Source organism: Solanum lycopersicum, chromosome 7 (assembly GCF_036512215.1).
Source record: "Solanum lycopersicum chromosome 7, SLM_r2.1".
NCBI lineage: Eukaryota > Viridiplantae > Streptophyta > Magnoliopsida > Solanales > Solanaceae > Solanum > Solanum lycopersicum.
Genome location: NC_090806.1, coordinates 25,723,935 through 25,737,986, shown reverse-complemented (window position 1 = coordinate 25,737,986; position 14,052 = coordinate 25,723,935). Strand labels below are relative to the sequence as shown.

Genomic DNA, 14,052 nt, shown 5'->3' with positions numbered 1-14,052 from the left:
ATGAAAATAACATAAAGCAATAAAAGAGTCTCGATCCACGGAACACGAAGACTCGCCAATCTTCAAGACTGAAGGATCAACTAGCCATAAGTATGAGAGGTAGGAGCGTCAGATCCTACATTGGTGAAACAATAGGCACAAGTATGCATTAGTACATAAAATATACTAAATTTGAGGCATTATTCACAAACATAGGCATGGTAGCATGCATGACTTAAAATGACTAGGCATGATCATAATAAAATATTTGAAAGCCTTAAAAAAGAAATAACATGCAAAACATTAAAACACGAAAAACTTTGACGAAAATATAATCATTTTGCTGGATGTTAACTTTAACCGACAATAAGACCATGAGAGCTATATCATGGAATCCGGTATCCCTTATATTGAAACAAAAAAAAGGAAAAGTACTTGCCAAAGTAGAATACGTACATACCCTCATTTGCTAAAGTGGATCCACTAACTAGTGGGGCACATAGTTTGGGACTAGTCATTGTTACTAGAGACTATCCTAATTGATCCTCCACCTTAACACCCTCTCAGTGCTAAGTATAAATCTCAAATAAATATATAAAAAGGTCAAATGTCATTTTAGCATAGGGAAAGACAACGAAAAATATCAATCCACGCATTTCAAGATCAAAACATATAATAGCTCCTCAAAACATAATTCAACATAGTGACCTACGAGACAAGTCTACAACTGATACAGTGAATTAGGGTAGTCTCTATTCTACGAAATGTGTGGGACTAGTGATTGTTGCGAGACCAATCTACGATTGGTACATATGGTGACGAGACGTCTTATTGAACTGTACAAAGGTTACTAGGACTTGATTTTAGAAAAAAACTATTTTCCCTTTTGCACGATATAAAAAAACCTCGACAATTAATATAACCACACTGATATAAAAAAGAAATCAATATAATTAAGATAGTTTTCAAAATCTAATTTTGATTATATACTATAAAATATCTATAAAAAAAATGAGTGCGTAAAATGGAGTAGGATAGTGAAAATAGTAAAAGTGGGTTGGAACGGAAAAGGTTTGTCAATCAACCAGAAGACTCATTATTTTCTTTTTTTGAATTAAAATATTTATGATTGTGCGGTTTGTTTCAAACACGCGCAAAAAACACAGCGAAAAAAGAGGAGCTCTCCTTAATTTGCGGTGACTTTTAGATATTGTAATGTTTATTTTGAAAAGTAAACATAATTGGAAAAAGACAAAAAGAAGGTAGACGAAGAGGATCTTTGAGAACCTCTACTTCTCCTTCTTCTTCCTTTTTTCAAACCACTATTTATTTATTTTTCTTATACATATATATATATTGTCTTGTTTTGGGAAAACATCATCAAACACACATCATTTCTGGTAATTTTTCCTTCTAATGAATTATGATATGTTTCTTCTTGTATAACTGTTTAATTTATTTTTTGATGATTGTGTGCCCATAAAAAAAAAGAACAATATGTATTTAAATAAAACCAAGCAAGCTTAGCTCACAAATTCGACCCTTGTTGTTTGAGGTTTTGGTCAATTTCATACCAAGAAATGTTATCGGTAATTGATCTTTTGGGATTAATTGTGGGTATTAATTGTTTTCCAAATGAGAGAGACCTTATAATACTACTAGTCTTGCTCATGCTTTTTAACTTGCTACCCACGTTGACTAGCTTGTTATATATGTATGTGTTTTAAAGAGCTCAATCAGATGGTGTCAAGAACCACAACCACTCCTAGTAATGTTATGTTTCTCTCTCTAAATATAGGAGATTCAATGCAACATCATATCTTTAATAAAACATTGGGCAGAGTTATCAACTCGTATGTTTAAAGCAACTGAATCGTAAGTAAGTTATACCTTCATGAATCTGGAATTCAAGTTTCAATGGATAAAATGACAACTACATAGCTGTTTAGAGTATAAGATGTGGCGTCGATGTGATTACTAAAACATGGGGTCGATTTAATTGAGTTGTATTTATTCAGTATTACTACACCATCTTTTTGTACGACAGTTGCATCCCTAAACTGTATTCCTGCTAGTGTATGGTTACGTGGTATCATCCTCACTCACAAAGGTACTTGCCATTTTTTTTTGTTATTTTAGAGCTAAACGGCGTTCTCTAGGTACTATTTCCTGGCTAATAAACTAAATAACTACACATTTTAAGTTTGTGTATTTAGCTAGCATAACTTTATTGTATGATTAGTTGTCTCTTTTCTATATTTCAAAGCAAAATGAAAGACTATCTGCTGTCCTTTATGTATATGTTTAATCTAATTGGAGGACGAATCTTTTACATGATTTCTGCTTGCTGTCTATGGATTCTTTAATATCTAACTTATCAGTTAGAAACAAGTGGAACCCATATTCAAGCTACTTTCATATTTTGATTGGTGTAAAGACACATGTTATATGCCTGCTCTTAATGTGCTAAGCTGCTGATATGGTAAGCTCCACTTGTGCTAGTCATGCATTAATTTGCTGATGGAGTTTATGACTTTGACATTATCTGCTATGGAGGATTCTAAATGAAGAATCTTCTGGTGATGGAAGAAAAGAGGATTCAATTATGTAATGTTTCCCCGAAAAGTTGATTTTGTAAATGCTTTCCTATAATGGGGGCACAAGAGAGAACTTTTTACATTCTTTCAAGTAGGACTATTAACCACATGACTTCTTTTTAGTAAAATTTAATCTGCAAACTCTAGTTTTATCACAGGGAAACCTTGAAGGATTATTTTTACATGTCTACTTCTGTCTTCAACTGAATTTCCTGAAGCATTTTGCTGCACGAGTTGATATTGCAAAGCTACTAGGAAACTAACTTCTTTTTTTCCTAGTGCAGCAACCATACCTCCACCATGTGCGTTACTACAAATAAATCGACTAGGCATTTCAGATATTCCATCTGATTGTTTGTTCTATCAACTTATTGAGTTTGATGTGTGATGGAAGTTTTGTATATAATGTGTTTGTAGTTTTCTGAGAAGTGTCTACCAATGTTAGTACAAGAAGTGCAGTTCAGGAAGTTCCTTTAAAGATAGCCTATATTCCTGCTTGGAGCAAGCACATGTAGAACATTTAGTTATATGGAAAAACTGACAAGACTTAGTAGATAGCACATTAGGAAGAGAAAAGGAGTTGAGGCAGCATTTTGTTTTAAAAGGTTCCCCGTCTAGGAACGAGCATACACAATCCAAGGATTTGGTTATATGGAAAAACTGGAATAAACCTTAGAAGTTTATGTTTTACATGGTAGGATTGGTCTCACCATAGAATGGTGTGTCCTTATTCCTTAATGAGAGTGCTGAAGAAGAGAAAAAAGTTAAAGGATTTCAATAAGTTTCACAGATGTACTTTTTGTGGCGTTGACTGGATACTTATTCATTTCTCATTTTCCTTCTTCTTGTTTTTTTTTTTCCTTTTGCCTGGCTTCAATGTTGTTGATGAGGAAGGGGAATGGATCAGAAGAAGATCAGCTGCATCTTTTTTATTAAATCAATGACATGCATATGCACCGAGTTGTAGACCACAACTTGATCTAAAATAACTGCATAAAAATTAGGGACTGTACCTCTCTGGTGTGATCTTTTACCCCTCCCATTTATGTGATTCATTGATGAAAATATTAGGGAAATATCATGGATCAGCTGATATATAAATATCCATTAAATATGTTAAACTTAAAGTGATAAATGCACTTGCCAACAAGACTTTACTGGTTGTTTAATTATGAAATCCCTAGTACTTCTCTTTTTGAAATTGAATATCTTGTTTGACTTCACTTCCTTCAATAAGTAAAAACTGTCTCATAATTCTTTATTGAGTTAGAGTTCAAATAAAATTACTTTATGGGAAGTGTGTTCTCATGTGGAATAGTAAGAATTCTTTTTTTTTATTTGGCTGGCAATGTAAAAATGATATTGCATTAACTAGTGAACATAGGATACGTATTCCATTTACAGAAAAAGATTATAGGTTAGTTGGATAGGATGTAGTCATTCATATTCTTAGTAAGGTGTGTTGCCCTAAACGTTTCTCGCAAAAATTAACTTAGTTTTTGTTATCCAACTAGCAATCCTCAAATGAAATGAATGACTGTGTAGAAGTTATAGTGTAGAAACTTCAAAATAGGTGATCTTAATGTTGTACAGAAAATAGTTGCAATTGCTTAAGTTTAAGTTGGGGTCTGCAAGAACAGCTGTTTGATATCTCCAATTCTGGTAAAAGGTTGGGAAGGTGTTTGGTTACTTGAGAAAGGTTATGTATCTATCCCCTTACTTATCTTTGTAAATTTTATTTTTTGGTTCATCTCAGCTCTTAATTGGAAATGGAAGATGCAAAAGATGTGAAAGGAAGTTGTCCCCAAGAATGTGCTCCTAAACCTGAAGTTTCTGTTCCGAAGGAGGATCACTCACATAGTGCAAATCCAACTAGGCAACATATGAATGAAACAGCAAACTCTGAAATTCAGGAGCCTTCCATTAAATCTGATGGAGCAGGTAACATTTCTAAAACAGCAAGTGTTCAATCAGCTGTGCCAACAGTTCAGCAGGAAGCATCACCTAAACTGGTAGAGGATCTGAAATCGTTAGAGCCTCCAACAGCTCTCTCAGAAACCAGTTCATCGTCTATATTGGATGCAATGAATCAACCGAACAATACTACAGATGCACCAACAGAAGAGCATGATGATTCACCTTTATTAACCATGAATTCAAACCCCGCGTCCCTAAAAGAGGAAAACCTAAAAGAATCTTCTGATCACATACAATCTGATTCTTTAAGAGGGGAAAAAAATAATGTCTCACTACTTCAACACAATAATTCTCGAAGTATTTATGTTGTTTCTGCTGATACAAATTCTTCATCCTCTCAAGAACAAAAACACAAATATAATATTCATGTAGAGGTACCTAACACTGGTCAGTCCTTAACCAAGGCGTCCTGTCTCACAGTTAAGATTCCAGAACCCAGTGCCAATTCTAAGCCCCCTAATAACTCTGTTATTAACAGAGTTAAAATTGACACAGCAGCACCAATTGAATCTGTGAAGCAGGCAGTGTCCAAGTTTGGAGGCATTGTTGACTGGAAGGCTCATCGAGTACAGACCGTGGAGGTATGCTCACGAACCCTTTATATGCTCTTTGAATCTCAACTCAGGAAGCCATTTGGTTATCCTCAAAATGAGTGTGATGATTCTATCTAATGAAGGATTGCATCTGCAAGTTCACCGAGATACTGGCATACTGCCCATAAGCATTGACTATTTAGATTGTGTATTTATATTCTGTATCTTGCCGACATGTACATTCATCTTTTGGACATCTGTCGCACAACAATTTTTTCAGCTAAATCTTCAACTTTTGGATAATGCAGAGAAGGAAAGTTGTCGATCAAGAATTAGCGAATGTGCAGGAAGAGATCCCAGTGTACAAGAAACAGTCACAGGCTGCAGAAGAAGCAAAAATGATGGTGGTGAAGGAACTAGATAGCACTAAAAGACTGATTGAAGAGTTGAAGCTAAACCTGGAGAGAGCACAAACTGAAGAGCAACAAGCGAAACAGGACTCAGAACTTGCCAAGCTCAGGGTAGAAGAGATGGAGCAGGGAATTGCTGATGAGGCTAGTATTGCAGCCAAGGCGCAGCTTGAAGTTGCTAAAGCAAGGCATGAAACAGCAGTTTCAGAGCTAAAAAATGTGGATTATGAGCTGAAAAATCTGCATAAACAGTATGATTTATTGGTGTCAGAAAGATATGATGCCATGCAAAATGCAGAGGAAGCGGTTTCTGCCTCAAAGAAAGTTGAGAAAGAAGTTGAGTATTTGACTATTGAGCTCATCACTACAAAGGAATCTTTAGAAGCTGCACAAACTGCACATTTGGAGGCGGAGGAACACAGAATTGGAGCTGCCATGGCAAGAGAGCAAGATACTCTAAATTGGGAGAAAGAACTAAAGCAGGCAGAAGATGAGCTTGAGAAGCTAAACCAGCAAATACGGTCTTCAAAGGATCTCAAAGCAAAATTAGACACTGCTTCAGCTTTGTTACTGGATCTCAAAGCTGAGTTTGCTTCTTACATGGAATCAAAGTTGAAACAAGAGACGGTTGAAGGAGGCAATTTCAACGAACTGTCAGAACCAGAGAAAAGAACTCATGCCAACATACAAGCAGCGGTTGCCTTGGCTACACGGGAACTTGAAGAAGTGAAACTCAACATCGAGAAAGCAACAGATGATGTAAATTGCTTGAAGGTTGCTGCAACTTCATTGAAGGCAGAATTAAAAAAAGAAAAATTGGAACTAGCTTCCATCCAGCAGAGAGAAGGCATGGCATCAATTGCTGTAGCATCTCTTGAAGCTGAGTTGAACAAGACCAAGTCAGAGATTGGCCTTGTGCAGATGAAAGAGAAAGAAGTAAGAGAAAAGGTGGTGGAGCTTCCCAAGAAATTGCAAGATGCTGCCCAAGAGGCTGATCGGGCAAAGTCACTTGCACAAACAGCTTGTGAAGAGTTGAGAAAGGCAAAGGAAGAAGCAGAGCAAGCAAAGGCAGGAGCAAGTACCATGGGAAGTAGACTAATTGCTGCTAATAAGGAGATAGAAGCTGCAAAAGCTTCTGAGAAGTTGGCGCTAGAAGCCATCAATGCACTGCAAGAGAGTGAATTAGCTCGAAGCACCAATAATGAAGATTCCCCATCTGGAGTAACACTCTCTCTTGAAGAATATTATGATCTCAGCAAACTGGCCCATGAGGCGGAGGAGCAAGCTAATAAGAGCTTAGCTGCTGCTATAACCCAAATTGAAGTATCCAAGGAATCAGAAGTGAGAAGTCTAAGCAGGCTGGAGGAGGTTAATCGTGAGATGACCACTCAAAAGGAAGCTCTAGAAATTGCAATGAAGAAGGCAGAAAAAGCAAAGGAAGGGAAATTGGCAGTCGAGCAAGAGCTGAGGAAATGGAGGGCTGAGCATCGGCAAAGGAGGAAAGCTGCTGAATCTCTTCCACTGATAAACACTATCAGAAGCCCGAGAACAAGCTTTGAGGAGAGTAAAGCATCAAAAACCTATGAGCGTGCACCAGAGGCTGCTTCACTACATCATAGGTCAAGTCCAAGAGCATATGAGCCAGCAAGTAATACTGAAATTGATACATCTCCAGAAGTGAAGATCCCAAAGAAAAAGAAAAGGTCCTTCTTCCCAAGGCTCTTGATGCTTTTGGGAAGGAAGAAATCACAGGCCAAGACAGCATGATGTGCTTTGGGGTTTTAGAGACTCTCATCATTTTATACAACTGTCCCTTTATTTTTCTGGTTATTTGTCTTTGTTGACGGAGTGTAAATTCTCACTGCTTTTCTGTATACATCCCGAGCATCATGTATTGTACAATATGAAAAGTACTTCTCTCACCTTTTGGAGGGGTGTTTATAGAACCGAGTAAGGTTGTTATAGGTTTGGCTGAGGCCAATAAAGTGATTCTGTAAGTAAATCATCTGCTGCTTCAACTATTTTATCCAGCTAGTTCTCAGATTCTGAAATATTGGGCTTCTTGGCAGTATGGGTTGTATAATTCTAGTATTTTCTAGTTTTTTTTTTCAAATCATTTGGTATCCCATTCGAATTGTTTACTTCCCATTGTGATGTACTCTGCTTGTTTTCCGCTTAGTTCATGCAACCCTGATCGAATGCTGTTATGAAGTAGCAAATATTCATATTGACCATTTCTGTTGGGTAGAAGATGCATAAGATATTTGAAGCACTTATACACTAATTGTGAGAAAAATACTTACCTGATCTCATTGTTTACACTTTACACCAAACCAAGGTATTTAACCTGAGTAAAACATTATATGCATGAAATGTGTATTGCATTCACTGATTTGGCACAAAACCTGGTGCAAGTAAGATTATTACTTGGTGTGGCCTAAAGATCATCCTTAGATAACCTGTCCTTTGATCTTTATGTAGAAACCATATGATACTGTTTAATTTCCTTCATTGACAACTGTTCTCTATATGTCCTAGTATTATATTGTCAGTCAGAAATGGAAGAACATGATTGAAATACACATAAGTTTATTATACAAGGTTGCTTGCTTTACTGAATGGCCTTTAAATGAAACATTTCAGTATGCCATGTTCTAAACAAACTCCAATAATCAAGAACTCGATGCAGCAATGGTTTGAAGAATGGTTTTGTGCCATGGATTGGAGAGATGATCGATCAGATTGTCAATAGGACCAACATGAGTAACAGAAGCCTGAACGAAGATACCAAGCATAGCCACCATAGCTAGGCGTCCTACAAAACAAAGGAAAGTATAAAAATATTTGACAAGACTTGAAAGCACTAAAATAATGATGCATCTCAACAAACCGTTTTTAATCTCTTTCAGTTTCCAGTCTTTAGCATTCTTGATATCTTTTCCAATTCCAAGAGGATTCAATAAAGGACCACCTGGATACCTGCTAAATGTCAATGTCTGGCTATGCTTAGTAGGAGTATAAGCCTGTGCAGAGGCAAATCCAAAATTTAGAATGAGTATAATTATATTGTATACTAGAGCTTAATTTATTATCTGTCATCTATGAACGTAGTTTGGACAGCAAACAAGGGGTTTAGTTGAACCCATAGTACTCGAGGTGGATCAACCTATACGGTTCTTTCCCTACTCCAGCACTAGCAAAGGTAAGTTGGCAAAAGAAAATATTTAAATTACCCTGGTTCAAGGCCTTCCAGTGCAGCTTCTAGTCCAAAAAAAGATCCAGGTTTTGCTTGAGAGCCAGGATGAAGAAAATCCATGTACCTTTTTGTTTCAACGAACCTGTAAATACAAAAAATCAGAGAGAGGTATAGATTGTCCAGAATCAACATTGTGTTAACGTTGTACCCCATCAATAATAGTTGAATGATGAGCAGAGTCGTTGTGCTGGCAAAGTTAAATTTTGTAGCTCCTGCTTCATACCACACTGGCAAATCCCTTATTCGAGTGACACGAAGCAACTTAAAAAGAATGACCAGAAAAATGTTTAGGATAAAGAGAAAAAAAAAATGTATATATTATATGATGATGACTTACATCAGTTAAAAGTATTCCAGCAACCCCAGCCATGGCGAAGCGGGCATGAACAAGTTCTGCTTGTACATACCATTTCAAACTTTCAGGATCCTCTCCAAGTCCTAGTGGATCAAAACCAAAATCTCCAGCAAGACTATAGAAAAAGAAGGAAAATGAGGTACTAATTAAGTAGGAAAGTTGGTTAATTAGTAGCTAGGCAACGAATACGCTTACGTTCCATCAAGATGAGGTGGAGGGTCAAGGCCAGGAAGCCATGTTGGCCTTTGGTGAGCTTGAGCCAGAGGTGTTAGAGAATGTCCTTTTCTAGCTCTAGTCGAATTAAATCCTTTTACACAAGTTCTACGTATACTCTTTCCATGAAAAGATGAACCAGACAATAATGTCAAAACTTGGAAACTTCTACCCACTGCAATCTCCATATATCACCACTCAACAAGCAAACTCAATTGGTGAATAAGCAACAATCCATTCTACAAATGATATCCAAAACTTGGCTTTGTGGCGTTACAAATAAGATAGAAGGGCCCCCCTAAAGGGTCCATATTAGGAAGATGACATGATATGGCCACAAAATTTTTTTTTTTTTGAATGATCCAACTTTGGATGATCCAAAAAACACTTTAAGCCCAATATAATGATCCATGAATTCTCCCTCTATTTTCACCATATTCATTACTCCCATTTTCGATTTTGAGATTAAAACAAATATATCATCTTTTATCATAAATTTTTCGTATATCTTTTATGTATTTTGAATTATTAATTATTCTTTATAAATATATAACTTTCATTGTTTTAAAATTGAAGATTTCATGAGCGAATTCTCAATTAAATTTAAACCGTTTGATTCTTGCAAAAACGAAATTTGTCGGATAAATTAGGACAAAGTGTAACGGAAATCCTCAACGTGGTGAGCAACAACAAATATTAGGTAGCTAACCAAATTGGAACACTACAACAAAAAAGAACTTTTAGCAGCAATAAATATTGACATTAATAAAGAGTGTCGAAGTATTTATTGATATTAATTAAGTGTCATTAGAATCAATATTGCTAAAGATTTTTTTGGATCATTTATAAAAAAAATTTAATTATCATTAAAAAATATATTTAACAGTAATTAAAATTTAATTACCATTATTTTTGATGTAGTGAAAGAAGAGGCTCTGAACCTGGACGCATCACTTTAAGCTGGTGCGTGCTATATAGCGAAGCACAACTCTGCAAGTTTAAAATATCAATGAACAAGAAGGATTCTTGAACAACATTTGGAATAGATGAATGGAGTGACAGAGAAATTGAAAAAAAAATTAAGCTAACCAAGAAAATTTGAATATATTCTTCTTTCATACAAAACACAAGTTAAGATAAATGGATTGGATCAATTAACTTATTTTGCTTGTCATGTTCCAGCCTTTTACCACTATTTATTACCACCATCAGAATCCAACTATCAGTTTATCATATCATCATATCATATATGATTATAAGAGAAAATTAAAAAAGTTGAATTATAATTTTATTTTTATTATAAATTAAAATGTTATAAAAATATTTAACTATTTCATTTAAATATTAAATTATATTATTATAATAAAAATGTTAATAACTTTTACACTTTTTTAGAATGATTCTTAATTAAAATATCTAATTTAATTTATTTTCTTTAAATTATTCACCCTCTAAATAGATACATGTGTATGGTTTATTTTCTAAATTAATTTTTGTTCTTAATTAATATTTGTCTTTAATTTTTATAACACTTTACTTTTCAACTTTGTAAGTGAATCTTCATATTCCAAAGATATATACTTTCCTATAAATATAAATCTTTTAACATTATTTTCATAGAAAGATTTATATGTGATACAGTTTTTGTGTGTGGAAGACTAGAGAAGCTTTAATCAAGTGAAGAAAATTTTAAGGCTTGATGTATTTTTTTTTTATTATTTGTCGAGTTCAGAACTATGATAAGACCCCTCCATTCATGTAGTTGAATATCACTTTCATTAACTTGTCTTTCAAAGATTTTAACTTTTTTTATGGTCAAAAGTTGAATGTTTATTACTATAAGTTTGTTTCAATATTGTCTTAGAATTTTTCTATTTTTCGTTGGTAGCGTTATGCTAAATTTGCTTCTATATATGATTCTTTTTTTGTATTTGTAATTTTGTTTTAAGAATATATTTGATTGAAGGGTGTATTTTTTGCTTTAGAAAATGAGACAAATACAATCATAAAAATAGTGTATAAGGCATGTAAAACAATTATTTCCTACAAAATATTCTGATTTCATATTATTAATAATTACATTTTTGCATCTTAAAATTTAAATATTTGTAAAGAATCATTCTTACATGGCTTGTGGATAAACTCTATAGTTTTTAAACAATTTTCATTAAAATTATCATGAGATCCAAATTTCAAAGGCAAAAAAAATGATGCACCAAAATGCTTAAAGTTAGAAAATCTTTTATCCTTTGACCAAATATTGCTACCATTAATTTTTTAATAAAAAAATGTAAAATATATTTTAACAAACTTTTAGTTGTAAGAATACTAATATTGTCATTTTGGCTCTACAATAAATTAAATTCTGATTTATTTGTTTAATTATTAATATGTTATTTGTATAATTACATAATTTAAATACCAATCATTGCACTTATAATCTCTAGTTATTCCTTCTAATAAGTTTCTTATTTATAAATTTGAATTATTTAGTTGCAATCTACTCAATGAGAATGAGAATTTCGTCTTGTACTAATAAATGTCAAACATTTATCTTCTTGAAATGTATATATTGTGTAACTATTAATTTAATTTCAATATTTTTACTCTATTCTATGAGACAAGAGAGACATTTATACTATTTTATGAGGAAAAAAAAGACAATTTAAGGAAGTTATTCATAAGATACTGTGCCTCCATCTTTATTATTGCTACTTTATTTTGTCTTTTAAAAACAAATATAAAATTTCTATATCAAAATTATAATAAAGAGAGGACTAAATGAAAAAAAAAAAAACTTCAAGTTAACTATACACTACAAACATTTTTTTAAAAGTTAAATCGCGCATTGCCCTTATATTAGTTAGTTTATACACTAAAAACGTTTATCACTTTATTTATCGTTATGAGTAAACGCGCAACACACGTGCCCATATACTAGTATTAAAAAAATCATTTCAGAAAAGACTCATCAAATGATCAAATCAATATACAATCCAACACAAATGAAAAACCTCTTTAGATATGTATATATAAGGATCGTTACATTTAGCTCCAGTATTTACCATACTAAAGTTGAATGGAGAAATTTTTTTTAAACTCGCGAAAAGAAGAAGAAGACTAAAGAGCGAAACAGTTGATCATAGATAAAGCTTGTCCAATTAAATTGTATTTAGGACACGTGTTGAATCTCTGCATTGCAACATAGATGTCAAATAAACAGGTTAGGTTAAAATTTGATATATTAAAATGAATTGAAATAAAAACTGGATTGGATCTTGACCCACCCTTAACTTTGGACTCAAATATGATGGACTAAAAATCTAAGCAAGACCTGCCAAATTTGATATTCTTAATCTCAATAATTTTAACCTTTTGTTATCTAACTTTTATAACTACAATTTGAATTTTAACTCGTAAAAAATAATTACAAATGGATAGATAAATTCTAAACGATATAAAATAGATTATATCAATGCAACAAAAAAGACTTAAAATATATAAGAATTGAAGATTAAATTGAGCTCAACTAAAAATTTTCTTAAAATGAATGAAGTCTTGAAATAATTAAGAGTGAACTTAATTCAAATTATCTTGAACTCTATCATTAAAATTCTGAATGAATTAAAGAGTACCTATATTTTGGCTCATTTTCTATGCCCCTACATTGCAACACATGGGAAGCTAATTTAGTGGAGGCGAGGGGGTTGAGTTATTGTAGAAATTGTTGCTTCTCTTTTCCTTCATTCTTTGGAATAATTTTGACCCCACGTCGTCTCCATTCTTATCCTAGCTAATGAAAAAGAGTGTATTCCAAAAATATCCAAGTGAAAGGGAAAGACATAAAATCTAATAATCCCTAATAAGTGAGAGAAAAAGCTAACACATTTCCCTTCAACCTAGCTTTTATATATAGGAATTGAAATATAGATCTTGTTCATATTGTTAGGATATACTATTAACCATATATTTTGATATAGTATGAATATTGAACAATTGTTTATTTATTTCTTCAATTCAATAAAGTGTTACATTAAATAGATCAATTGTCATATATGTGTCCTTAACTTATACAGTATATGATTTGGTGTATAGAGTTTAAGCTTATACACAAAAGATTAAATCAACGTTTCTTATAAGTTAAAAGTTGTAGTTTACAATCATAGATGAAAATCTGGACAAAACCATCAGAAAGATTATAGCACGAGATAAATGTAATTTATCTTGAGTATGAGAATGACATAGTTCTGACTTCTCGTGCTAGTGCATTTGGTATGTATTGAACGGGACCGAGTAGGGATAGTTGTTTTAGAGTGACTGATAAAAACATATTTTCTAAACTATTAAATGTACTTATATTTTTAATCTTTATATAACGATTATGATATGCATTTATTAATTATCATTTTGATTTATTAAAAGGAGAGATTATGAGATGTGTCAATATTCCTGATAGATTAGATGATAATAATATATATCGGTGACATAATTAGTTAGTTGATGGAATCCATGTCTCAGTATAGAGATTGATGATACACCTTTTATGAAAAGCTAATAAGTTTTCATGTCTAAATCCGGACAGTAGATTTATGAATCTGGCACATGAAATAAGTTAAGTATTGCTCTAAAAGAAGTTAATCATTGAATTAAATTCGTCAGTAATTTAATTTATTAATTAATATCGGTAATCTTAACATGGAAAATTACACAAGTGTTTAATGGTGAATTTCGA

At 33.1% G+C, this 14,052-nt stretch overlaps 2 protein-coding genes across 7 annotated transcripts; one reads left to right on the top strand and one right to left on the bottom strand.

Annotated features, from left to right (window-relative positions):
- Positions 1-1,095: 1,095 nt before the first annotated feature.
- LOC101257678 (protein WEAK CHLOROPLAST MOVEMENT UNDER BLUE LIGHT 1) lies at positions 1,096-7,547 on the top strand. Of its 6 annotated transcripts, none has more exons than XM_069286776.1 (4): positions 1,213-1,379; positions 1,778-1,854; positions 4,333-5,134; positions 5,395-7,547. In XM_069286776.1, exons 3-4 carry the CDS (start codon positions 4,346-4,348, stop codon positions 7,261-7,263), a joined length of 2,658 nt encoding a protein of 885 aa, XP_069142877.1. In that variant the 5' UTR covers positions 1,213-1,379; positions 1,778-1,854; positions 4,333-4,345; the 3' UTR covers positions 7,264-7,547. The 6 variants fall into 6 exon arrangements, with proteins under 6 accessions (XP_069142879.1, XP_004242953.1, XP_069142877.1 ...); XM_010325140.4 differs by having other exon boundaries at positions 1,217-1,379; positions 1,778-1,858; XM_069286778.1 differs by lacking the exon at positions 1,778-1,854 and having other exon boundaries at positions 1,096-1,241.
- Positions 7,548-8,055: 508 nt separating this feature from the next.
- On the bottom strand, positions 8,056-13,206 carry LOC101257186 (photosystem I chlorophyll a/b-binding protein 5, chloroplastic). Its single transcript, XM_004242903.5, has 7 exons — positions 12,956-13,206; positions 9,303-10,310; positions 9,090-9,222; positions 8,901-9,013; positions 8,730-8,834; positions 8,387-8,475; positions 8,056-8,311 (listed from the first exon to the last, which is right to left on the bottom strand). Exons 2-7 carry the CDS (start codon positions 9,506-9,508, stop codon positions 8,169-8,171), a joined length of 789 nt encoding a protein of 262 aa, XP_004242951.1. The 5' UTR covers positions 9,509-10,310; positions 12,956-13,206; the 3' UTR covers positions 8,056-8,168.
- Between the last annotated feature and the right edge of the window lie 846 nt (positions 13,207-14,052).